This window comes from Bombus pyrosoma, linkage group LG15, assembly GCF_014825855.1.
Source record: "Bombus pyrosoma isolate SC7728 linkage group LG15, ASM1482585v1, whole genome shotgun sequence".
Classification (NCBI taxonomy): Eukaryota; Metazoa; Arthropoda; class Insecta; order Hymenoptera; family Apidae; genus Bombus; species Bombus pyrosoma.
In genome coordinates, this window is record NC_057784.1 from 11,168,657 (window position 1) to 11,196,066 (window position 27,410).

The 27,410-nt window shown below is 36.0% G+C and overlaps 2 protein-coding genes across 15 annotated transcripts in view; one reads left to right on the forward strand and one right to left on the reverse strand.

The window, feature by feature from the left end:
* The window catches only part of LOC122575913 (U-scoloptoxin(05)-Sm1a), a 61,594-nt gene extending 54,439 nt beyond the window's left edge, over positions 1–7,155 (forward strand). The window contains exons 3-4 of the mRNA XM_043745414.1: positions 1,102–1,159; positions 4,061–7,155. Of these exons, the coding sequence (XP_043601349.1) occupies positions 1,102–1,159; positions 4,061–4,188 (186 nt within the window). The 3' untranslated portion in view covers positions 4,189–7,155. The remainder of the gene's footprint in view (positions 1–1,101; positions 1,160–4,060) is intronic.
* The window catches only part of LOC122575908 (MICOS complex subunit Mic60), an 88,705-nt gene that overhangs the window by 36,937 nt on the left and 24,358 nt on the right, over positions 1–27,410 (reverse strand). For 6 of the 14 annotated variants that reach the window (XM_043745400.1, XM_043745399.1, XM_043745398.1 and 3 more), the window contains 4 exons: positions 25,178–25,281; positions 24,390–24,577; positions 19,129–19,321; positions 14,263–17,069 (listed from right to left, as the gene is read on the reverse strand). In XM_043745400.1, coding sequence (XP_043601335.1) covers positions 16,755–17,069; positions 19,129–19,321; positions 24,390–24,577; positions 25,178–25,281 — 800 coding nt within the window. In that variant the 3' untranslated portion in view covers positions 14,263–16,754. The other 8 variants (XR_006319587.1, XR_006319586.1, XR_006319585.1 and 5 more) reach the window with 4 other exon arrangements.

Below are 27,410 nucleotides of genomic sequence, written 5' to 3' on the forward strand. Positions count from 1 at the left end.
TCCCTTGACCGCGGCTACGTTGGCGACTGATTGTCGCCTCGCGCCCAAGCTCATTGTTACAAATCTCGAATAAACACAATCGGATTGAATGACAATTATTTAATTATGGCTATGGTAAAATCCGGATTACAATATTACGGGATTCTCCCCAAGTTCCAAAGGAAGGCTCCGGTGTTCTTTCATCTCCGACATATATATATATAATTATATATGTATAATTATATATAATTTAAAAAAAATTAATTAAAAATTTTGAGGAATATTCCAAGAAACCCACACCTCCTATTTTGTGTGTGTGTGTGTGTGTGTGTGTGACTGTGAGAAACAGTTTCGGGCGTCGGGTCGAGATTGAGACTGTGAGATATTGCGAGAGACAGGAGTGTAATGAGGGTATTGTAGGCTAAGACTTATTTTCACAAATACGTATATATTTCTAACCGCAATCCTCTGTTTATATAACTTCCCACAAAATACCAAACTTCACCGGCTCTCTTATTACTCATAGACCAAAATCTACGCGATAAATTTGAATCTCCGCCCTCGAAAAAACGACGGAAGATACATATGTACATATATTGGGAAAAATTGTTCCTAACCTAACAATTTTCCCAACCACGATACCGAATAATCAACATATTCTTTATCAACACTTCCCACGTGAAAGCAAGATAGAAATTTCATACCATGGTTTATGATCGCTCTAACACACATCTGTCGTGTCGATCAGTCGTTTAGATATCTCTTGATCATTTTTCCAATATACGGTTACATACACATACACATACACATATACATATACATATACATACAGCGCTATGCAAAAGGCTCGGTCCGTTTTTATCGATTTTGTAAATCGAAATATGGCTAGATAAATTATTTTAATCCTTTACACTTTTAAAACTTTTACAATACGATCATCTAGTACAGTGCAATAAACAATTTTTATACCGTCAATCGCTATCGACTTCTCTATCGTTTTCAATCGACAATGAGTAACTATTATCATCATTCTTATCTATTTTCTAAAAAAAAAAAAAAGAAAAAACATTGCTTGAACTGTACAGAAGTAATTAATCGAGTAATTTGTCCTATTTCTTTCAGAAATATGTCAGCGAGGGCTCGACAGTTCGAGACTGCGTGCCAGTGTGCACAGAGAAGGGTAAGTTGCATCCCCGTTACTAGTTTATCGCGATCTACTACTGCGATCCAATCGTAAGAAGAAAAGTCTTAGCTTTAACTTTGACACTAGAATTATCAATCTTTAACGCATACGTAAGTACTGCATGTTAATCTATATTCCTAAGGATTGTATGCTCGTTATTCAAGAATTATTATCTCCTTTGAAATCTTAGATTAGAATGAACAGGGCGTATAGCATCTTACAGTTAAATAAATGAAAAGTCCATAAATTTAATGTCGCAATAAAAATTTTACGTTTGTGATAATAACATTACATCTTTTTCATTTATATCCGTCTACCGAGTTTGCAAACTGTGTGAATCAATTTCTTTAATCTAACCAATACTAACATTCGTATTACCAATCTTTCCATTCTACTTATATCCATTATGCGATTTGTGCGTTGTCATTCGTTATCGAGGAAAGTAGAGGCGAAAGTAGAAAATTTGAAAATACCCGCTGCTTCTCGAAATTGCTACAAATTCACGTAATTTTTCTTATCGTAAAGATATATCGCAAAGAATCGTTGGGAAATCGAACAAAAGTCGACTTCATTTTTCTTTTTCTTTCCTTTCTTTTTGTGGACGCATGTATTTATTTATCATTTAAAGGTCAAGATTTAAAAACGTTTAAGTACTTTTCTTCACATTTGAGAAAGGGACCGACATATCCTTAACTCATCGACACCGAGGTATATCTGCCTATCCGGCACATTTCTAGTGGACAAATCATGTTGTCTGCAGACAGTCTCGATACGTCTTTTGTCGACTGTCGGCGGACGATATATGCAGACAGTGTCTGTCAGTGTAGACAAGGCTGAATCAACGAACGTATACGAAAAATGGATAACTTCTCAACGGAGAGGCCGCTAAATCGATTAATCTATCGTTAAAAAGTCGTCCTTTTGAAATAGCTTTCCGGCAACGAAAATGACTCCCTGGAGACTCGCGAACGCGTCGCAACATTTTCATTCTCTATTATCGTTATTATTATTATTATTCCACGATATCGCAACGACGCGACGTACTTTCAACATTTTAAACCTGGATCATTGTATCGTATCATGTCGAAGCTTTAATAATTTTCAATCTTTAGAGATTATCATTTATCGCAACAATGATGTCGCATAGAATAAAAGAAAATGTTCTAACGTGGACACATAAGTAATCGATAAACGAACTTTAAACGAGTCTTAATCAGAATTCAAATCGATCGATCGCATCACTGAAAAAAAGCAATGGAAAGCAATAAGAATTAAGAGTCAGACAACTGGAGCAATGGTCTCGAAAAGCATGGATTCGGCTATTGATGGGGTAAGTGACCTTTACCCGTCAATATCCCACTAAAATAGAATGTTGAATGTCTGTCGGAAAAAAGTTGAGGAGTCTTGGACATCTTGAACAAACGAGAGAAAAAGAGAAGCAAGTCGTTGGAAAAGATTCGAGTAACGCGATCAAGTGTAGATGAGACGCTTTCAAATTGAAAATTCGACCTACACTTTTGTAAATTTGTAATCGGCCAGTGCGTTAAAATAGTCAAAATGTTAAAACGGAGCGTTCGCGTCGATGCACTCAACCCTCCCGGAAATCCTGTTTCGCCAGATCCTCTGGCCTACCTCTGTGACAACTTTGTTGTCTGGTTAGCTTCAAATATATAGCTTTATTTTCACCTCTTTCGCTACAATCTGTTTTATCCTGTACGTGCATTTTCGACTTTTATCTTAGTTTTTATTTTCAAGTTGGCAGAGGTTTAGTTGCGAAACAACAACTTTTCCGAATAGACTCTCGTATAATGCCGCGACCCCTCTTCATCCTTCTCATTCATCTACCTTTCATGGAAGAATTTTGACAAATTTTTACGCCACTTTTACTACACTGAATGTCGTCGTCGATTTTTATTCTTGTTTACCAGCTATGCTGACGAAACGGCTGCCAGAAATAGTTCTCCCATACTCAGAACGGAAAACAAGGAATCTCTCGAATAGACAGAAAAACGCCATTTCAGACTTTCAATACGCTTTTTTTTCTCTTCCTATCTTTTATTTCCGTCTATCTCCCGCCCCTTTTTTTCTTTTCTTTTCTTTTCTTTTCTCTATAAATTGATATTCGTTGAGCTTTTCTCCGCGATTCGATTGGAGTAAACGTTAAACGGAAATCCTTTCGTCGATAAACCTTCCTTCTTAACGAGGTCTTCTACCTCTCTTTTGTTTCAATAACTTTTCTCGTCCCTCTGGCCTACTTTTAACAAGTTTCTCATTTGCCTTACTTCTCAATGGCGGAAAGGGGGAGAAAGGTTCTTTTATATTAGAAGAAATTGCCTTATTTTCTGGCGATGCGTGAACGCTTTCATTCACGAAGCCGCTTCTATTTCATTCCTTACTGTACGCGCCTTTTACGATGGTTCGCGTTTCTGCTTTTTCGAATTTCATTCAATGGGAGAGGATTATTCGAACGATGATAAAAGCAGTGACTTTATTTAACAACGAACTATATTTAATTGGACTAGTCCAACAACTGATTTTATATTGGTTAATATCATGGTTAATGATATAAATTACGTTGTGCTGACAATAAATATATTAATAATATCGTTGTTCACCCCCCCCCCTCAAACGATAGCTTTTTATATTCTGGAATGTTACTATTCGTAGTAGAACAAATGAAATTTAGTCTAATTCTTGTAGCAAACGTTCAAATAATTTCGTCTGAAATTCTAAAAAAAATATAGTATAAAATTTTGAATCTAAAATCCGTGTGGTGTCCAATATTGCAAGATTCGATCATCGGACAAAACAAACTAATTCCTCGATACTAATTATTATGAAGCTCGATCGCGTGACAATTCTTGGAAATCGAATAAAGAATAAATCGTACTGTTTCAGAGGCCTGGAGCACGAGGACGTACTGTTGTCAGGAAGACGGTTGCAACTCAGCTCCATCGTTCGTATCTAGCAGCTGCTTGACGATGCTTGCGATCACGATGGCGGCCCTCCTGATGCTTCGTGGCTAATACGTCGTTTCCGGCGACCAAGAGACCGCGAATGGAAGCAACGGGATCCCTGTAACGCGAGAATCACTGCGCTAACCGATTATCGTCGATTATTGACCTGGCCCTCTTGCTGACTGGACGCTGACCAATCGATAGTCGTCGCCGATCGATCGGCCCAAAACCTATCACGTTCCTATCTTAATCGGTTTTTCTTATCCCCGTTTCCTGTTTCGACTTAGACTTTCAACGCTGACTTCGATTCTGCACGTTGCATAATTTCCTATAATCCTTCCTCGCGAATGCAAAATTTCTTCTGCTTCCTAATAGCAACGACTTATTTCTCCTTTTTGTTCTTCTTCTTCTAGAAATTGATTTTGGTCATGAGATTGGAACAATGATAATCATTTAGGATAATTTTGTTAAACGAATGGGAAATGTCTTTTATTCTCATCCATTTTCTCTTCTTTTCTCCTGGAGCAATTTATCTCTTCTTTGTTGAAAGAAATACCTATCGGAGAACTGTATTTGCTAATGAACATGGTTTTACTAGTATAATACTCGGTTCGAACAAATTCATGTACAAACAACAACAAAATATAAACAACCAAGTGCTATCATCCCTTGTGGTTAAAAATAAGTCAAATATAAGTAGGAACATTCCTTCCTTTCAATTTTTCAGTCTTTGTTTTCTAGAACCATTCGCGAACGATCTTATTCAGTTTCAATTTATTATATTAGCCATTTAAAATACTTTTATCTCGTTCTACAAATAATGCTGATTGTGAAAAAATTCAACTTTCTTTCTTCTCCTAGGAACTCTTACGCGGGTACTCTTTTCCCCGGCCGAAATGTTTCTAACATATTCCCAATCTAAATGCATATTTTTACGTAAATTAAACGTATATTCCAAGGTTCCAAATATTTAGCAGCATAATTATTATTGTCGTCGGCGCATATGTTGCGCCTCGTAAATTACTTTATATAATAATTCTGTTGATGCAACTATTATGTGCTTGCGAAACAAATCGAATATTCATTACACTCATTAGAAGATTACATTCATACACTCTTAGAAGAAGAGCATCATACCGAACTTGTAGTTACCTTATATACTTTTCCATAAATTCTCAACTATCGGTATACTCGAATAAAAATTGATGACAAAGGAGGTTGCTAAGATACTCCTTATAAGACAGGAAGTACTCTTATATTATATTTTAAGCGTTATTACATTTATTTCATCCTCTGAGGAGACATTATTATTTATTTACATTATTTCGTTTTGGAGGAACGGTGTAAATTCGGCTTCGGCTGCTCTTCCTCTTACGCTGATGCTCGCCTCCAACATCTTCGCTACTGATCCTTCAATTCGATTTATTCCAAAACTTTCCATTCCATCGCTGTGTTTCCTTGATTTCGCGGTTGCGTCGCGTCGCCATTATGAGCGTTGGATTTCTTCAGTCAGGCGTCCGCTTAAACTCGAGTTAAACCAATGAAATGGGATTCTTCGAGACTTTGAACGTGTACTTCGATATCTTATTCGTATTATGTATTCGTTTTGAATATTTCTTAGTATCGTGGAATAATTTTTCAACTTCTTAACTGGTCAAACTAAGTTAACTCACCATTTAGATTCACGATTCACGATTCACGATTAAATATAATTTTTTTATTTATAGAATTTTTATTGTTTAATCAACTAACTGTTATAGGTTTCATTTGGGGATTAAAGAAGCAAATCTCTGTATCGCATAGAAGACTTTTATTTTCGAAATAAACGATATTCAAAAGCATATCGATCGAATCTACTGAAAATACGAATCTAAATCTGTTGATAAACCTAGAGTAAAGAATGAACCTAAATCTATAAAAAATCATAAAATAATTGAAAATGTTTTTATATACATGTATATGTACGTATGCATGTACGTATGTATGTATAAATACATACACACATAAAATAATACAATAATCTTAAAAAAGAAATTGTTTATCACTACCACATTGATATATCGTTTCATTTTTGTTAAACATGAAAAACAAACATAAATTATGCCACGTTTATACTTGCATCGGATAAAGCCGCCTTATTAAATTAAATGTTTACATTGTATTTGATTTATCTAAATTCTGCAGATATTCTAATTTATAATTATTCATCGTTCAATTTTTTACTTCGATTTTTAGTAGTTTTTCTTTTTCATCGTATGTCGATTGAGAGGCTCGAAGAGTACGGTAGATTTCTCTGTCGAAAGTGAATTTTACTTGGCATTCTGTATTTAACAAGAACGATGATCTTTTTTTCATTTTCAATGAAAAATTACTCCCTCTCCGTATTCTTTGTTCGCCGCGAAGCCTTACTTGTCCGCTTCTCCCCTTAAAAGACTTTTCCCTTGGTTCTCGATAATCGATTTTCGATTTCTTCATTCCCTCAGAATCCTGCACATTTTACGAATCGGTTTTCCATTTGGCTTCTCAACTTCTTCCATTTACCAAGCTTATTCTTCCACATTTTCCTTCGTAACGGCTGCTTTTTTGTTTCTTCGCTGAACCTTTCCCGATACCCGAAATATGTTCTTCGAGTCGCTCCTTCCAATCTTCCACGACGTTCATCCGATCCTTTTTCTCAACGAGACAAATGAATTAATAAAATAAAGCAAAACGGAAGGGGGACAAAAATGTAAAATAAAATACAAACAAAAGAAATGTTAAGCCAAATATAACCGCGACGACTGTCGATTCCAGTCGAGCAAGGATGGTCACCGTGATCTCGAGGCAAAATATGTTGGACCACAAGAAACTCGTGCCCGTGATCTCGATGGCGAATGAGCGCCAAACGTGAAATCGGAAACAGAAAAGAACACAGCGCGAAAATAAAGGGATTCCCAAAGTGGCTGGATCTTTCGTGGTCGATCCATCTTTCTATAGATCGTAAGATTTCCGAACGAGAAAAGATCGAGGATTTGCGGATAAACAACGCGATGAAAGTTAAAAGAGGAGAAAGATAGGAACCGCGGAAGAAGAAAAATTGAACGCGCGTGAATATACATACAATGTATATTATGTAACCTACATACAGACAACAGTTTAACGAGGAACAGTGAGGATAATAATGATAACGTTATTATTATGGATTATTATTACTATTATTATTATTGATTTATTATTATTATTATCGTGAATTATTATTACTATATTGCTACTAATTACTACTAATCACTACTATTACGATTAACTATTACCATTACTAAAGATTAACGACACTAAACAGGAAACATCACACCGATTATACATAAACTGAATTATGCATATATGTATGTGTATATATATATATATATACACGCATATATACATAGTAGAGATAAAGACCGATAGGCGGCGAAATTGAGTGGAAAGTTTGTCGATTATTACTACTACCGTATTGTAACTTGTAACCGCTTTGAAGTAGCCTTAATAATTGTAATTAACGAACGCACGCGTGAGATATTAAAACAAACTGCGTGTACGTTATTGGTTGGCGAGAGGGGACAGCGCATTGCCCCGTTTCAATTCTCTCTACATTATATCTTTTTTTCTTTCTTCCATTCTTCTTCTTCGTTTTCTTTCTTGCTAAATTAAATCTACCAGGAAATCACCCTGTAGAATCTCGTGAGATTTTAATTTCAAGGAATACCTTCTCAATCAACAGTTTCAATTTTTTCACAATTTCACTATTTTCACACTGCTCGCAAGGTCTGCCAATTAACAGATCATTCGTCTAACAATGAATCGATTACCAAGAGTAGAGATTTACGAAAGTAGCGATTGTCGCACGAGGTAATTTGCAGTTCCATTCTACCACCAAAGCACTTGATCACATGCCCAATGCCTTCCTCTCTCTAAATTTTACAAACTTAAATCAAATTAAAAAAAGAATAAATTTTCCTTCTCTACCAAGTTCTTTTTTATTTTTATTAAATGGTAAACCGTCGTGCTCGCGATTTTTTAATAATTTTACAAATTAAGTAAGAAACAAAGTGCCACTTATTTTCAATTGTCATCATTTTTAAAACACAGAATTCGGTTACATGATCGAGATCGAAACGAGCGCATCTGTTCTCTTCTCTCCGCTGACCAGCGTCTGAAAATTCCTAAACAGTATGAACGTAGTACTATTCATAGTAGTACTATTAGCCAGTAAGAGTAAGCCAAGCGAGTCACAAAACTGTAGAGGAAATGGTAATCTATCAGTTTCGCGAACGAGTGCAAAGAAAAATTAAAAAATCTAAAAAAAAAAAAAATCACGAACGTAGCGCGTCAGAAATTTATTAGCGATTACATATCTGTTCTGTTGAAATTAGGCCAAGAGACGATTTATCTAAAGTGAGACTTAGCTCGAGTCTAGCGTAAACGATACTTAACGCTTAATCTGTTTCCCGTCATGGATGTCGACCGATCGATTAACGTTGTTGTTATAGTTGGGCGAATGTTTCGAGGTAGATATAGTAACGTGAGACTGTGAAGCGTAAAGTAAATATTTAAATTATTCGATTTCTTTAGGAAGATAACGCAAGTAAGCCGATTTATCTAGTCGCGGGTTTTTGATGAAACGTTATTTCATTCACGATGAAAAAGTTAGATTAAGTTTGGGTTAGGTACTGCCACTATGTACTGCAATGGAAATTTGTGAATTTGAATAGATAATGGATATAACGGAGAAGTAGTATAACATGTACACGACAAAAATAACTAAAGGTGGAAAAGTTAGCGCAGAATGGAATGGAATTTGAAATAAAAATTTCTCGTCTGGCGAGATCCGACGTAAAAATATATCAAGGCGCATCAAGGAAAGTACATGCATATACGATGATGAAAATTGTTTTAATATTCAGTAGTATCAGTATTGGAAATTTGTCAAGTCACGGTATCATGCGATATGGTACAAATGTTAGGAATTTGTCAAACGTTGTCACGTCGCAATATTCGTCATTCTTCCGACATTCGCAACATATCCTTCTGCGCAACTATTCTTATATATACATAGTTAATTGTATACATGCGTGTATATAATTAATATTCTGGTACTTACAATTAGTATAACGAAAGACACGGTCACGAATTGAACTTAACAACGATACGACACGAACCACTTGTTGAAGCTTCCACTGTTTAAATCCGATAGCAATAAGGCGCTTTAGGCTTGAAATACGAAAAGCTGCACGATTTATCTATTTGATAAATAATTAAGAAAGATGTTTCGTCAGAGACGCAGAAGAAATCGAGTACGAATATCCTAATTCTATGATATTTTGAAGTAAAGAAAGAATGTTCGCATTACGGCCACAATCGTCGTGGATTACCAGTTCAAGCATCGCTTACACTTTATCCATGTATTTTTATAACGCAAAGTGGTGTACGCGTAGATTCACGATCGTTGTGGCTCAAACCTCCATCTTCCACGCGGACGTATGATACACGCATGCATGATAATTGAACTTAACCCTTTCATAGGCGGCGAAAATAGTTGAAAATAAATTTCCCTCTTCCTCTATGCTACTAAACTAAGCGCGTAAACAATCGTAGAAAACGGAAAATCAAATTTTAGTATAAATATGAATTTAATAAAATATATTCGGCACAGCTGATGATATTTACCGCCATATTATTTACCACCCTTGTTTCTAAGGGATGGTACAAAGGAAAGGGATAAATTGGTTTTACCGAATTAATCGCACGTTCTATTTAATATGGTTTATGTCGAGAATATCGTATTAAAATTGTGATTGCACACGTGTGATAATTAATAAGCACTTACTACCCTTATTCGTAAGCAATGGTAGAAAGAAAGAGAGATAAATTAATGAAAACAAACATAAAATATATTTTATTGAATACGATGCTTTGTACTGAAATTGTTGCTTTCTTCCAAAATTTAGTAGAGTCGAAGAAAATTTTGTGCCCACGAAAGGGTTAAGAAAAATCAAAAGTAGTAAAAAAAACATAGATTTTTAATGATCTCTACCTCGAATCATTTCGTATTGTTATACGTATACAATAGAGAAAGGATTGTGAGAAGGAAAGGACGGAATGAGTCATTGAAAAAGAGAAAAGAGAACGAAACCAATGAAATGCTTTCGAACAATAAATTAACGAGTTGCGACGCCGTATCACGATAATTCTAGGCGACTTCTTTAGCGTGTAAGATTTTACTATATCCAACGAGGGAGTCGTTGTCTGTAACGATAATAAATCTAACATCGTTCCAAGCTCTTATAATCATATCAATAAGTTGGCAGAGGTCAACGAGTAGACGAGAATAAAGAACGAAGTAAACGAGAAATTAGAAAAAAGACAAGCTTGCGCCCGAAATCGAACAAACGCGTGTCGCGCAAACGAAGATCGACGTGCGTACGTGGACACATGATTTTCGCGAGAAAAAGTTGTTTAGGACTGCGAGTATAGATGTTACGACGTTTCAACGTACAGCAGCGTGACATTTTACATTCGCTTCCAGTACTGTTTTGATAGATACGTTATTAAAGAGGTTCGTGAGAGATAAAAACCGATAAAGAAAACATACGTCTAAATAAGACAATTGTCCTTTTTTATTTCCTATTTTTTCGTTTCTTAATTTAAGGAGTATGCGCAAAGAGGAGGGACGAAGGGAAATGCGAGATCGGAGGGTTAGAAAGTTAAGAAAAGTTTCGCAAAACTTTATTCGCTCGTTTCGGTGAATGAATAAGCTCGTACTGCCGTCTTCTCTTTTTTTCTTCCTGTAATGATTTAGAAAGTTGATAGTAAGAGACGAAGTAGAGTGTGAGACTAGAAAGCGAAAAGAATTTTATGAAAGTTCATTTATTCTTTACGATGAATGATAAATTCTTGCGAGTGTACCAATAATTTGCACTCCGACGATTTATTATTTAGCGTGATGTGTGATTTATGTGGCGGTGGCTTCGAGTGGAAGAATTTTATTCTTGTGTTATTTTTCATTTTATTAATTATCGTGGAAGGATTTGACAGTTTTCGAAGTTTTAAAACGAAAGAGCAAGAGAGTCAAAAGTGGTCGAAAGTGGAAAGAGCAAAGTGGTCAAGCTGACTCATCGAATGGATATATACAGGGTGTTCGGCTGCAGATGTAACAAAATTTAAGGAGTGACTCTTAAAGCTAAAATAAAATGAAAGTCGAGAATAGAAACACTGCGTTTCCGGCTTTGTTTTCTAGTTACGGATAATGAAAACTCAACCGAAATATGCCTGCGCGCGAGCAAATCTCCTTGCACGAACGAAAGTAGGTGATCAGCCTAAGCAGCGAGGCGCACAGGGATTCTTAAGTCGAAGGATACACGGGCAGTAGCTTAACTCGTACAAATGAGAGAGACCATTTCTAGGAAAAATCGTAGATTAAACGTTATACTTGTCTACTTGCGTTAAGACCCAATTGACAGCATATCGAAAATTTTCCATAGAGTAGAAAGGACTAACGTTTCCTCGAATTCTTTACTTCCGTAAATAAATAACAAGTATAAATATAGTAGCAGGTATAAACGATGTTTATACAAATTTCACACATGCACCGCGATCGTCCCGTCCGCGGCAGACCACACAACAATCGTATCAAGGATAACGACCGTTTTGTATTACAGTAAACGTTCAATATAGCCTCTGTTTTCTTGCAAATAAGATACATAAGAAGCACGATACATACAAGACGCACTGTACACAGCCCACTGTACATACAGCTGCACGCACTACACACCCAAATCACTCACGTTGCAATGAAATAGTACTTGGTATTTCCCTTCTCTATGGAAATACATAGTTTGGTCGACTACAACCTCGACGCAAGGAACGAGGTAGAAGTAGAAGCTCGACCAACCGCACACTTTTCACGAGCTTCGGGTGGACCGCGTACTCGCGGTCGTGATTTCTGCCAATTACAAGACCGCATCGAGTGCTTGATTAAATTTGTAGAAACGTTCCACCACCAACACAGAAACGTGTAACTATATGTTAAAAGCGGAGAACTGTGTCGCGGAGGAATCATCCGTTGGGTAGCTGATCTCAATCATTTCAAAGAATATGCTTCTTACAATTACGTAGCCTTTATGTAGTCATTGTAAAAATTACGTGGTAGAGTCAAGACAAGATTGGATTTCGTGTAGAAGGTCGGGGAATAGAACAGCTGTTCTACTTATGTACATTGTATTTCAGTGATTCAAGTACCAGGATGCAAGTAGATATTATTATTATTAGGATTCGGATCGAATAACTAGACTATTTGCAACAAAAGAAAGAAATAACAAAAGATAAGAACAATACAAGTTTTAAGTAAATTGCGACTAAACGACGTAAATCCGAACTTTTTAATCGTTATAGAAGCACTTTGAGAGATACACAGAGATACAGCCAAGCACGATCAAACCATAACCAAGTATGTTGAAATATTCAATAAATATGTATACTTTAACCATTTATCAATTATTAGTTATTTAGCCGATATTTTTTTAATGCGTATCCTATATCGAGTAATAAATGTATACATTTATTAAATTGTCTGCTTGTACTCTAGCTTTAACAAAATAAGTCGTTTATTTGCGCTATCGTGCAACAGATTCCCGTCCGTTTTATTATAAATTCTGTCAAACGTTTCATATTGCAACGTACCTTTTTCTGCTTAAACGGTGGCATGATAACGACTACGGAAAGAGAGAAATTGAATTGCGACACGTATAGTCGTATAGGGCAAGTATGTTATGTCGTAAACGGTGGATTTGCCTAGCACAGGCTGAAAACATAGAAAACCAGACTGGAAATGTTGCTTGAGGTGTTCTACCTGCGGATATTTTATGTTGTAAATATTTTATATTCGAAGACTTGTATCAGCACTTGAAAGATATTCTCAGAGTTTGTTTAAAAACGGCTGCATATCTAGTTGCAGTTTTTCGAAATTCAACTGTGTTACGTTATTTATTTTAGAATTTGTACGCTCTGTTGTCACAAACGATTTCACAGAGCGTACTGATTCTTTAATAAGTGTCGTCAACGATTACCACCCCCTGTGGATTAATCACAACCATGAACTTTGACAAAGAACGAGTCCCAAAGGATTCAGAGCAAGAAGATGATTCTATTCTACGATATATATGCATATATACATATAAGGATACACACAGATTTTTAGTTTGTAGAATCTGTTTTGATAAACGATTAAATAATAATAAAGCGACTATTAAGAAACGGAATCGTTTTATCTTTCTACTTGGTAGATAATTCCAGATATAGATGTATAAGTGTTTCGGAAACAAAATTTAAGGTGTCTAAAAAAAAAAGCAAAGATTACAATTCAAAATCCAGTATATCAGATATTAGATACCTACTGTGTATATTACATTAGAAGAAACCAGCTCATGACATCGAGAAAGTTTAAGTGCGTGATAACGTAAATAGATAGACAAACAAGTTATCTGTTCATCTTGGACTTGGCAAGTAGCGATTAGGCACATTAGATGAATCACGCTTATACATCGCAAATAATAAGCTTTCACTGTAAATATGATATTTGCTTAATCTCCATCATGTAAGTATTTATGCTTGTTGCAGACACTGCAGAATATCCTAGATCTTTTCATCTGAATTTCATAGCTTTGAAATTTGGGCTGGATTTTGTATATTTGTGATTTGAATTGAATTTCGTGTATTCGAGCTCCAGGATTATTTATCTTAAAGATTTGAAATTTCAATTGAATTTTATGAGTTTGAGATTTAATCTTTATTTTCGATCCTCTTTTTAATCAACGTCAACGTCAACGTCAACATCAACGGATAAGAATGTTATGTTTGTTATTTCATATTTAGATCTGATAACTGGCATTAAAGCTACATAGTTTCAATTCCAGCTTACGTACGCAGAATCTGTATTTATTTTATACATCTATATCCTTCATTCGTATCGCAATTTCTCATATAAACTTGATAATCATAAGCGAACTGATTGTTAAACTAACAAACTGAAACTAGACTCTAGACTTGATTGAAAATTAAAACTAACAGGAAAACAGGGCGTTGCAGGTACAGTTACTACAAAGTTCTATTTACAATTAAAGAACACAGTAATCAATGACGAATACCATTTATTGCTCGTATCTCTCGGCTTCATAATCGCTTCACATTGAAGCAATTAAACTTTTTTTACAAAAGTGTACATGCCATTTACAATACGTGATTTGCTCCCGTTTGTCTCGTTTTTTCGTTCGATCCCGACTCACCACTCAAGACGTACCAGAGGTATTTCACCCTCTGCCGCCGATAGACTTCGTTATCGTCAAATTCTGTGAGTCATTCTCATTCTGCTTTGCCAATACTAAGTAGGAACAAGCTTTATTTAAGTAACTGTGCGCCTATTTAAGTATTCGACTAACCTAAACGCTTCATCATCAGCAGGTAAAGGAGAAGCACAGAAGAAGCAACATTTTCTCTTCAGTGTTCCATTCTCAAGCATGACACGTGGTAAATGAGTTCTCTCAAACTCTACTAAAAACGGACAAATGAAAGAAAAGGAAGAAATGGGCGAGAAAGAGAGAGAGAGAGAGAGAGAGAGAGTGAGAGTGAGAGTGAAAAGTAGGAAAAACCTACCTCATCGACAAGCCTCGTTAGTGACTCGTTTCAAAGGGGATAGTCATCTGGTTTAAAGTTCTTTCATGTTCGAAGATTATTCCAAGCATTGCATGGATTTTTCGTTTTTTCGGACATCTATTCTATTATTTGATTTAAAGTTAAGAGATAACAGCAGCAATTCGTTCAGACTGCATAGATGTTGTTATGGGATATTCTAAATTCTAAACCGTCTAAAGATGGTGTCGGTAAAACTTGAATTTTTCTTTTCAATTATACCGAACCAAAAGAATGGCAAATTAGTATCTTGGATTGTCTAGAACGGATGGTTACGAGGAGAACGTAACACTATTGCAGAGTTCGTAGATTTGAAAAATTCGTGGCTACTTTCTGTGACGATGTTTGTAGATTAAATTAGAATTTTTCAGTAGCTATTCTTACAAGGTACAATGAAATAGTTAAAGTTTGTTCGAGATTTTCCGCGAAATGGCACTTTACAATATTTAAAAAAAATATCTATGGCGGCACTCGACAACAACTACGACCGGACGACGGCAGCGCAGTGGTTAGCGCCTTTGGTTTACAAACGTTCGGAACCCGGATTCAAATCTCGGCGCCCATAGTCCGATTTTTCTTCCACTTAATGAGAAGAAAGCAGCAGTACCCCAGCAGCGACATCTACGCCAGCAGTAGCACTATCACCACGACTACTATCGCACTTTATATCACTATAATATTTTACCAAATGTCCTAATGGACAAATTGTAAAATGATCTATTTAAAAATAAAAAAAAAAACTTTATATCAAACGCCATATTATTAAATTAAATTGTTTTCATATTTGATAAAAAAATAATTCTTTTTTGACTGAAATTGTCATTAATTAATTTCTTTTTAGGAAAATAATACCGATACATTTTTCGTGTTTCTTTCTCATCAAAAGAAATAAAAGAAAAATTAAATAAACAAATAAAATATTTCTAAACAATTTAATTACCATATACAATTTAAACGCCAATAAAATGAACAAATTTCGAATACCTGCACACCATTTTGCACACCACCTAACGTTCTTCCTTTTACAACTAAAAATGTCTACTTTCGCTTGTTTAAGATTTTCGCACATCGATCGTCGCGAACCGCCTACAATGTTGTCTGAAACGAGCAGATTTTGATCAGATTTTGTAGCTGCGGCACGAACTCGCCAAATTTTTCAAAGTCCTCTGGTTTTTTGTCTGAAACGAGCGGTGCCCCAGATGGTGGGTATGTATGTGATAAATCCGGGATCAACCAACGGAAACGCGAAATAAAACGTTTTAATCCTGCAGATAACCTTCCACCGTGCAGATTTCATATTTCTCTATGTTAAAGCAGATAATCTCCTTCATAAAAGTTTTTAATATTTCTCTTTGTTTCTTCCATTTTATGCTTTATTTATTTATTTATTTATTTATTTATATTTATTTCTTATTTCTTTTTTTCCCTTTTTTTTATAGAAACGTTTCACAAGAGACAGCAACGTATCCTCGACTTGACACTTCCGTTTGTTCGTTCGAAATGTTGGGAAACACGCATCTTCTGTTACACTCTAATTGTCTTATCCCTATTTCTGTTGAACACTTTAATATCAATCGCATATTAATATTAAACAAAACATGTGTATATCACAACAATAATAATGATAGCGATAATGATAGTAATGATAATGATAATAACAATAGTAACAACAACAACAACAACAATAATAATATTTCTCTTAATGGTTACACTGTACTTTATAGCCAAAGAAAATACAGAATGTATTCGGCAAAAATTTCACGCTTTTCGTTTCTCATTCGTGAAAATATCGTATGATCCTATTGATTAAATATTCGTACATCGCAATGGTGACAAATGGTAATTTTTTATCCAAGAAATTCGGTAAAAAGGTTCTTGCGGGAAATACAGATTTTAAAAATTCGTTAAATCGTAATCGTAATCGTAACCGTGGTATTCTACGAATCTCTCTGCAGCAGAAGGATCCTTTTGCCTGTTTCCTCGTTCCAGCTTGAGTCTAACTGCAAAGAAACCTGAAATTTCGCTCGTTTTTCATTCGCAGAAGTCCCAGATGTCTTTTTCCCATCTTTCCACAATTTCCATCCGAGAATGCGATCGATAGCAGTCTGAACGCTGCTGTACGTCCATCCACGTGCCCTCAGCCTTCTTTGACGACGTTTCCGCGCGAGAATTCTTCTTCGACGACGTTTCCAAGCGAGCATTCTCCTCCTTCGGCGGTCCACAGCTTTTTCCAGGTGAGGCTTGCTGGAACACTTTGAACAACAACGAAAGGAACGTTCTCCAGTGTCGACGTTTCCCTTGTTTTTATTTTTTTCATATGTTTCTTATTTTTGTCTCGTATCGCATTTTTAGTTTTGTTTTCTTTTTTTTCTTTCTTTCTTTCTTTCTTTTTTTTTGTTTCGATTTCGTGAAGCTGTCAATCGTTTGTTTCTTTGGAACGACTTTTTTTCAATTTTGGTTTGTTTTAGATCTCTCACTGTTCGTTCGTGGTCGGTTTCGGTATCGGCAGTTTGACGCGAGAATTCAAGAAAGGACGAGAGCATTCTGGCCGGCGGAAGTCGTTTCGATTTCTGTCGATTTTGCCAGCCCTTTGCTCTTTCTTTTTACTGCAAGCAAAAAATCGTGAATCATACTGTTAACGCTGCAAGAAGAGGGCGGTCAACCTTTCCAGAGGTGAATTTGTGTTTTGTCTTTCACGTTATACATATACGTATGTTGGGCTGAAAATCATAACGATGTATCCATGTCGAGATTTTGAGAAGGTATTTCAGCTGTTAAAAGTATGATCGAACGAAACTGGGTGAGCTTAAATCACTATAGGATTCTCAACCCTCCATACGAACACCTTTCTTCGTATCTCGATTTTCTCGTCTTTTTGTCTATTTAACAATCTATTAGTAATAGTATTATTTATTATAGTATGTATTTATTGAACAGTATTGTAAATCAAGCGTTCGTGTAACGCACCACTGGAACGATCAACCCTGCTACGTTCTACCCTGCTTCGGCTCGCTTGGCTCATCCAATCGTGTTTTTCTATCGTTAAACAAGTTTCCCAAGTTGAAGGAAGTATGAAAGAGTCCTTTTCTTTAATCCTTTGCCTTATAACCTTTTTCGTGCGTACGTACTTACGAAAATTTTAGCCGTTCAGTGTTGTAATAAGAAGATATTATATCAAATTGTATGAAAATATTGAAATATTATTCATAATTTAAAAACTAGAAGCTGAGATTCGAGTTGAAAGTTACTCTAACGAACACGACATTACATTACATCTTTGTTGAATTGAAATTATAACTTTTTTCCATCTATAATATATAACCGTTATATAACAGTTTTAACACTTATAAGCAATCTGTGGACGTTTATGCAATATCTTTGTTCGTATCATGGTGAATTATTTAAAAAATTATTAAAGGAATGGAATCTAAGTGAAGTTTTGTTTCGTTCATTAAATACTGTCATTTTAGTTGAAGAGTTCTAACTTTGGATTTTATATAATACATTTTTATGCAATTTCTCATACGTTGTATACATTTGTTCCACGTTTCCTACAAATACAATCAGACAGAATTTAGCTATAAGACAAGGGGTTAATAGATATATGCGTGTATCTTGTGTTTTAATTTCATGCTAAAGTTTCTCTTAAATACAAATACTCAAAGATAAAGGATGTTGAAAGAAAAAAAACAAGTTTATTAAGTAAATTATGAGAGGAGGGAAGAAGAATAACGATGATTAATGTTCGACGGATAAATTTAGGCTATTTTTATTGACGATTTTGATACACTATTCGAAAAATTCGTGTCCATGAAGTTGGAACAGACCACACTCGAGTTATACTCGATCCACAAAATTATATAGCAAAGTATCAAAGCTTCCGATACGAATCTCTCTTCTCTTTTTAATCCGATCGAAAAAATCGAAAAATATCGAAAGTATGAGACGATCGAAAAAACAGATGACGCAACCGGAAATTATAAATAACACAGTTCGAGAATTCTGTTAAACAATCCCAGTATATTTAAGTAGTATCTTCCAATAGTTTATAAACAATTAAAAATACATTGCTCGATCTGTCACCTTGAATTTGAATTTGACATTTTTTCTTTTTTTCTTTTTTTCTTCTTTTTATGCGAAATTCGTTGAAAGCGGAATTTCACCGAGAAAACTGAATACATTTTCGCGATACTTTGACAGAATTCTAGTTGAAACTATACAAAAATTTTCCCTAGACAAGATGTCTCTCGTTCTCTATTACGCGTGATTCTCTTTTGTTGTTTTTGTTTTATTCTAATCGTTTCGACTGACCTTCGAATCTCCAGCGCCGAGGAATACTAGACCTATAGCACCAGCATACGCCAATAGCGTGTCCACCGCCTGCTGAGTCTCCAGAAGAATCCTAGTTTCGTTCATCCAGTCTCTGGCGATGGATCTTGACGCTCCTTTCAGGAGGTTCATGTAGCGGAGAGTCATCTTGAAGTCTCCACGATCGAGCCAATATCTGAAAGCAAAGATTCCAGAGCTATTAATCAATCTGTTAATCGGGGAGGACGAATTAAATCGTCCGTCAGATCCTAAATTTCTTCCCATTAATTATATTATATATCGATTTTACACGAAATGGAAATTACATATATGTATACTTGAAAGAATTAAAATCCATTGCATATTAGAGAAATTTCTAGTTAACTGGATAATTTGGTTAACAGCTTCAAATATTGCGATTCAGATTCGTGATATTACTCGTTACATATATGTATTACTCAATTTTCTATAGTAAAACTAGACCTGCTACTACATCTACTAGACTTTACTTTTCATTTCAATAACCATTGCGTCGGTTTAATATCTCAAACACTGCCACGTACGTTTCATTTTTACCATCGAAATTTATAAAATTCATCTGGATCGAACGAATAGAATCGAAATAAGACAAAGGAGATAAAGAGATAAAGAGATAAAAAGCAGTTGTGAAAATTAGTCGGAAATCGGAGTCTGATATCTGACAATATCGTTGGCAGATGGGAGGCGAGGGGCTCGAGAAACTACCATCTGAATTACCTGTCGACCAATCAACGAACGAGTCATAGATGTAAAACCGTACTAGGCGGAAACCGGGGATTGCGTTCGTCTCGAAAAATTTCTTTTCGAGTTTCGACTATTCGACCAAATTGCCTGGGTAATGGTTAAACTGCAGCTTTAGATCAGCTTCTTTCACACCTCTGTATCATCTGTAGTACCTGTATTACGTTACGTAGCTTCGTTTCCAACAAATATAGCTTACTTTATTAAAAGAAAAATATAAAGAATGCTTCGAAGAATCGGGATTTGACGCAAACAAGGTAGATCGCACGAGATAAGTAAAACTTGGATTATCAAGTGTCTGTGGATACAAATGCTCGCAGGATACTTGACATTTTCTTAATATTTCGTTTGTTACGCTTCAAACACTTCAACTTCCTTTATCCACAAATTTGAAGGTTGAAGCAGGTGAGTTGAAATCGTTCCATTGATAACAAGCATCTCTCACCAAAAACTCGCAACTGTTAAAGGAACTATGACGGTTAATCGCGTGTGACGCGTCATCCACTCTTGGAACGCAGCCGAACTCGAGGACGAATCGCTCATTTCCATTTCCATTTCCATTTCCATTTCCATCTCCATTTCCAGGCCAGGGGTTGATGTAACGGCTGTGTCGTCGATCGTTCTCCAAGAACTTCACCACGCGCATCGATTAATCGACGCGCGCCAGGATCGAGCTCTGTTTTGTCATGGATATCGTTACATAAAAATGGAAGAAGAACCTGTGATTGGTTTTGGCTTAATAGGCTTTCCGATAGAATTTCAATGAGAATCGGAGAGATTGGATTGCATGTATGAAAAAAGGAGAGTACAGAAAATGGAAAAGGATTGTTTTGTGATTTGCGGACGTGTGTAATACGAATTCAAGTGGAACGTAAAACAGGAAAAACAAAAATATTCTAATATATGCGTAAACAAGTAAAGAAGTACAGAAAGAGACGTGAATGTTGCAAGACGCAAGTAAGGCGAAAAAGTATCGGGAGTAAAATTCGAGCAGCGTCCAGTGCCCTTCGCCGGACGTCAAACTTCAATTTCCGATACTGTTACCAACAATTAGTATAATTTTATCAATTATTAGGCTGATAATGCTAAAAGAAGAAATGAAATTTACTAAAGAAGCCTGTATCGTGTACGTGATTCTCCAATTATTTAGAGCAATTTATTTGAAAGATTCGAAGTTGCGGGAAAGCGGAAACATGCTTTAAAAGTGTTTGTGACAAGTGTGACATCATTTAACTTTATAAATGTCGTTGTTATCAATTGCGCACCGTCACCTCTTATCAGAACTCGTTTGCTTCTCAAATTTGTAGCATAAAATTGAGAAATTGCCGTGTGGTACTGTTCGCAATCGCGCGACTGTTTTATTATGGGTTATTTATGGGTTGCGCCGTTTACCGAATTTCGACGCTAACAAGTTGAAAATTATTTGAAGAAACCAGCAAGACCTGTGCAAACCGCGAACAGCAACCACGAGCTCGTATCGTTAATGTTGCACAGCGGTATGACATTGCAACATGAGAACAAACGAGCCTTAATGCTGATATCGCAAACCAAGAAACGAGGAGTTTCCCTCGCGTTAAAAAAAGTTTCTTACATATCCTACATAATTCACGAAAATTCCGTGAATTATTCTATATAATTATCGTCAAACTACTCGTTTTCTAATTATCTGGAATTATTTGGGGTTTGTTCGTTCCGGGAAGTGAACAAATTTGACCAAAAATTTAATCACGAAATTCTCATACGACTAGAATAAACTGCCTAAAGAGAAGAAATTATTCATTATAAATGATTAATTACTGTTTTAGAGAATGGTTTTAAACTGTTGAGGAACGCCAATATATATGTATTTATACATTTAGTTTTTCGTTCAGTTCAAATAAGATAATAATGGCCACTTACGATGTGCAATTTCAGAATATTTCCTAGTATTATTTGTCTTGTTTAATATTTATTTATAAATATATTTTAGATGCGTGCAACTAAAAGATAAGAAATACTTGATTCTTTTTCTGGCCTTAACGAATTCATCGCCAAACAGGTTGAAAAAGTGTTGCTCGAGAAATCTTTCAAATTCGCTCCTCTTTCTTAAATGCAATATATATAGTATAATAATATTACAGTCTTCTTTATTATTATTCTATTCTAAAATCTTGCCTAAAATAAAAAATCTCTTATAACTTATTTCAACAAGAATTTCATATATACCGACAACAAATTTTCAGAGCAAGAACACTTTTATAATTTATAATCCGGTGGAAAGTATGATATAAAGACGAATTCGTTGTTCGACCATCGATCGCCACGTTTCAGACCGTGGCCAGAGAGGCTGGCAAACGGCATAACAAAGTCTAGAACGTGTCGGTGAACAAAGGGTCGACGACAATACCGCCCCATCGTCATCAAATCGCATCGCAGTCGCCGCGCCAAGAAGAAACAACGACAACGCGATTGAACGCGATGTTGATAAACGCGGGCCGGAAAATTAATTTCCCTGTTTGGCCAGAGTTGCTCGCTCGTTCCATCCACAGGAATCCTCTTCATCTGCTAATTGGCAGACGCGACCCGATTTTCACAATTATATTCGACACTGTAATTATGCTTGTACTGTGATTCCGCGTTAACAACCATTGATAGAAACTGTCTCAATTCGCTTTTACAACGATTAACTTTACTACCATACATCAAACTATGTATTTCTATTGGTTCTAATAGGGCTTTCAATATACACTTGAAACTTTCCTATTTCTAATTTTCCATTTCATAATTCTTTTCTAACTAAAATAATTTAAATAATTAAAAAATGTATCTTTGAGACGATTTGAATGATATAGATTTGAACGAAAGTTTTCAGCCCAAGATTGTTCTTGTCCAAAGTAAACGTATCATCATCGAGTAAAGGAATATAAAGATATAACGTAGGTAATTGGGAACTTTTGAACAAAATTCGCCGAATATGAATAAATGAAGATAAAATGTCGGTTATATTTAAATGAACTCGTTAACGCGCTACAAACTACGACTGAATTTCCTTTGATCGATAAATTGATAAATTTTGAATATATATGTCGGAGAAGCGTTATGATTAGAGCTGGGGTTAAGGGCGTGAAAGAAACCTTCGTTGTAATTAGACATTGTCGTTATGCAATAGAGAAGATATTGACTAGAGCAAATATGATTGTTACAGATATCGACAAGTAACCGTGGTAATTAGATACTCGAGACGCTAATGACAATGATCCTAGGTTCGATAACGAATTCGCGGTCAACGGGATAGTAGATGTATGCTCTCACAGAATCTAAGTCCGACCCTTGGTTAACAGATCGCGAAGACGTTATTCCTTTTCGTTAATAAAGTCGCAAGCAGGAATGAATTTTCGTTGCGATGATGCCACCGAGGAAAACTATGACGGGGTGTGCCCAAGGGCACGAGATCATCGGATTCGTGGAGAAAGCCTCCGTTCGGAAAGTGAGGGAAATTGACGTTGCTGTTAATTGGTCAACTTCCATGTGGGTGGTTAGAAAAGGACGCTAGCCGCCCTTGAGGAAAAGTTGCTAGTGGGAAGCGTCGTTCGTGAGGAAGTAGGTTTCCCCTATTCTCCCGTAGTTGGGACAAAGACTGTTTGTCCATTTGAAGGACTTTAGTTAACTAAATCTTAAGATTTATAACGGGTCCTCAGGCTAGCTGAACATGCACTGCAGAGACGCATCGACATCTGGAAACCATCTTACCCGGAGGACGGGGTCTGCGTGTGGCGAGCCACGGGACAGAGACCCTTGAAATGTCTATTGTCAAGTATCGCTGCAACTATTTCTTTTAAGGAAAGCTATACTGTTACTCTATACCTTTGTTAAACAAACGTTCATCCCTTGACCGCGGCTACGTTGGCGACTGGTTGTCGCCTTGAGCCCAAGCTCACTGTCACGAATCTCAAATAAGTACAATCGGGTTGAATGGCAATTGTTTAATTACGGCTATGGTAGAATCTAGATTACAACATTACGGGACCTTCCCAAAGTTCCAAAGGAGGGCTCCGGTGTTCTTTCATCTCCGACATATATATATATATATGTATCTATTACATCTTCGTGGAATTGGTGATCAAACGGCTAGTGTAATATTTCTTCAGGTCGCACTATTTCTCCAACATATTTAACGATTCAGCGAAAATGAAGAATAATTTTTCAAAAATAAGTTAAATGTATCAGAAATAGTTCTGTTGCCAAGTTGACTATTTTCATTTACCTTTTATCTACCAATAATTAAAATATTTATTTCTATATTATACGATATATGCATGTACATACGCACATACACACACGCGCATATGGCAAATAAATAAAAAGCAAACAATATAAATATATATAAATATAAAATTAAGAACAGGAAAAATTGTATTAGGAGAAAACGATAGATAACATTCTAAAATAACTATCAGTTCGATTACTGGCAGTAAAACAAAATTCAAGTCGGAAAAGGACCCTACCTGGCCCGATGAAGAATCTCGAATGTGTTAAGACTGCTCGCATCAATCGGCTTGTCCTCGATCTCACTTTGGGGAATGGGATTGGCGTTCTTAATCATCAAGTAGCTTTGAAGATAACTAAGGAAATAGACAGGCAGTGCAGCACCTTCCTCGGGTACCATGGCTAATCGTCTGGCCACCTCTTCCACCTGAAACGTAAAAAGACCATTAATTTGTCCTGTCCCTCGAATAACTCCTTATCATAAACTTTGTAATCCTTGGATCGACCAGCCATCACCGAGAATTTATTGAAATAAAAAGAAAGGATAGTAGCCTCCAAACTGCAAAATTTTTTATCTGAATGTGTTTTATCAGCGGTATTTTAGATCGTTAAAGGCGATAATCAGAGGCAGTATTCACAGAAATGAACAGTTTAGAAAATTTGGCCCTATGAACATTTGACCGACAAAGGCGTTAACTGTAGAAATCCGCGTAAGATCGTGATACGATCGTATAGAACGGTAAGCGGTAACAACCAACGAACAGCAAAACAAGCGATGTTCCAAAAGATGTTACAAAATTGCAAAACGCGACGGCCAAATATGTTCTCAGAGTTTATGCAATGTCTTGTATTTTTCAAAGTTATTATGTAATTTTCAACTCAGACAAACAAGTGGTAAAGAGTTTACAAGGGTTGAATAAAGCGTGGGAAACAGTTTTAGGTGCTTCTACAGTTAGCTGTATTTTTAACATATTCGTAGGGACTTGAAATTTTGACGCGATAATGACAAAAGTCAGTGTGAAATTACCTTGAGGAACCTTGCACGGAGCACGTCTTCTGGGAACACTCCCCTCTTCGCAGCCTCCTCTGGAATGCCTTGAATCGCTGCTTGCACCAAAGGATCCTCTTTGGCTGGCAGAACAGAACAGAATGAACAAACCTATTAACGAATTTCTTGCAAATAATACATTTGTTTCTGAAAACTGAAAAAAACAATCGATCGTTAACCAATGCGATTAATATTTCGAATTCTATACGAGAAATTATTTGTTTAATATTTCCTACATTTAACATCTCGTGTTCTTTCCATTATCTTTTGTCTCCTTCGTTCGTTCGTTCGTTGTTTCGTTATCGTTCGATGAAAGAACAGATCGAGTGTCATTATTATATATGAGACTAATACACAGATCAATAGGTACAACTGCCTAAAAGCTACCTCATCTGCAATTTTTTGCATGATTTTTGGATATGTTCTAGAGATTGATATTTTCAACCACTCTTTGAGCAGTGAAGACTCGGATAGACGTGTCGTATCAAGTTAACATACTGCGTTAGTATTGACGAGAGAAGTCGGATGTGTTTAGGAAAGGCGGCTAACAGCGTTGAGAGAGCCAAAACTCATAATCACAACTAAAATCGCTAAATCACCCCCTACCTATATTCACGAACAGATAATAGAACAATTAAGACAACTCGTAAATGACATTGCAGGAATTCACAACTATAGCGTTAAACAGCTAAACTTGAATCAAGCAAAAGTAACTCGGGCACTTGAAATGAAATTAAAACTGAAAGCAGCTATACGGTTGTCGTTAGAGGCGTGATGACGTGAGGCGATTGTAAATGAATTATTAAAGCGAAATACATATCGTCAACCGAAAAACTGCAAATAATGCGAATAACTGGAGAACGTTTCATAAAACGTAAACCTCTTTCGTTGTAACATGATATTTTATAAGAACCATAGTTCTTCTATGCTTCTCTTTGGTATAGAAGATTTTCGGAAATTATCGAGATTTAAAGAGAAATTAAGCCAGTTTATTCGCGTAATTAACAGAAATTAAAAGCACGCAGGGGGAGAAAGGTGGTGTAACTGTTAAAAGAGCGCAAAATTACCACTCTTATTTCACCGATATTTCAAACCGAAATTTCCAGTGGAAAATTAATTAACATCGGACAACGTTGACACACTCACTCCCCTAACCCGATTCCTCTTTAACAAATTGCATTACACCAGATTCTGTTGCTTGTACCGACATAGATTACTTTGCAATATTACGAAATTTTGCGAAATTTTGTTCGGCACATGGAAAATGCGTGACAAATGGCCACAAAATTTATTCGTTCGGTGGCGATACTTGTGCCGTAATATCGGCACAGCGGTGAAAAAAAAAAACAGAAGACAACGTGGTAATTGTTCTTTGAAGCTATCGAGAGACAAACTGATCAACTCTGTTTTTTATGAAATTCTCCACTCACGATTCACAAGGGAACGTGTTTCCTTTTTCGCGTTTACATATTCATGTTGAAGGGGCGAAAACTCTTACTCATAGCAGGACTATGTACGGCGGTATTAATTCTGCTTACTCAAGAGAAACCAACGAATCACAGTATATCATAGTCATATAGAACGTAGAAGACCACTGATCGTTAGGATCTTTACCATGTTTACGAAAGAAAACGATGGTTAGGTCAACAAACAGGTTGTCAGGTAGGTAGATTATCGAATTCTACCCAAGTGTAAAATTATAAAATTAACCCTTAGAGTGCTGAATACTCGGAGCCTATGCCATCCGTACGGACGGCACGCTGCCAGCGCTGACGATCGCTGTGGACTGAATACTTTTTCGCTATACTGAACTCTGTTGCTTGACTATTCAAAGCGCAAATCGTAATAAGTTATAGTAATTCTTTTGCATGAGATTAAATGATTCAAGAGCGTTATTTTTTAGTATTAATTATTTATTATAAACATTGAAATTTACTATAAATAATAAACTAGAATTTTGGTAGTAAACTAGAAAACAATAAACTAGAAAACTAAATTTAGTAAATATAACACAAGTTAATAATTCAGTTGTGTGTGAAAAATTTCAAAACAATTATCGATACATAATCCGACATCGCATTTTCTGCATTTGTATCGTGCTATTATTTTGCGGAAAATATTGCTTTTCAACAGTTCGTCCGTAGACCAATATTCTCTCATAGACAGTTTCAATTCTACCAAATGTCCAAATTGGACAAATTGTGAATGCAAA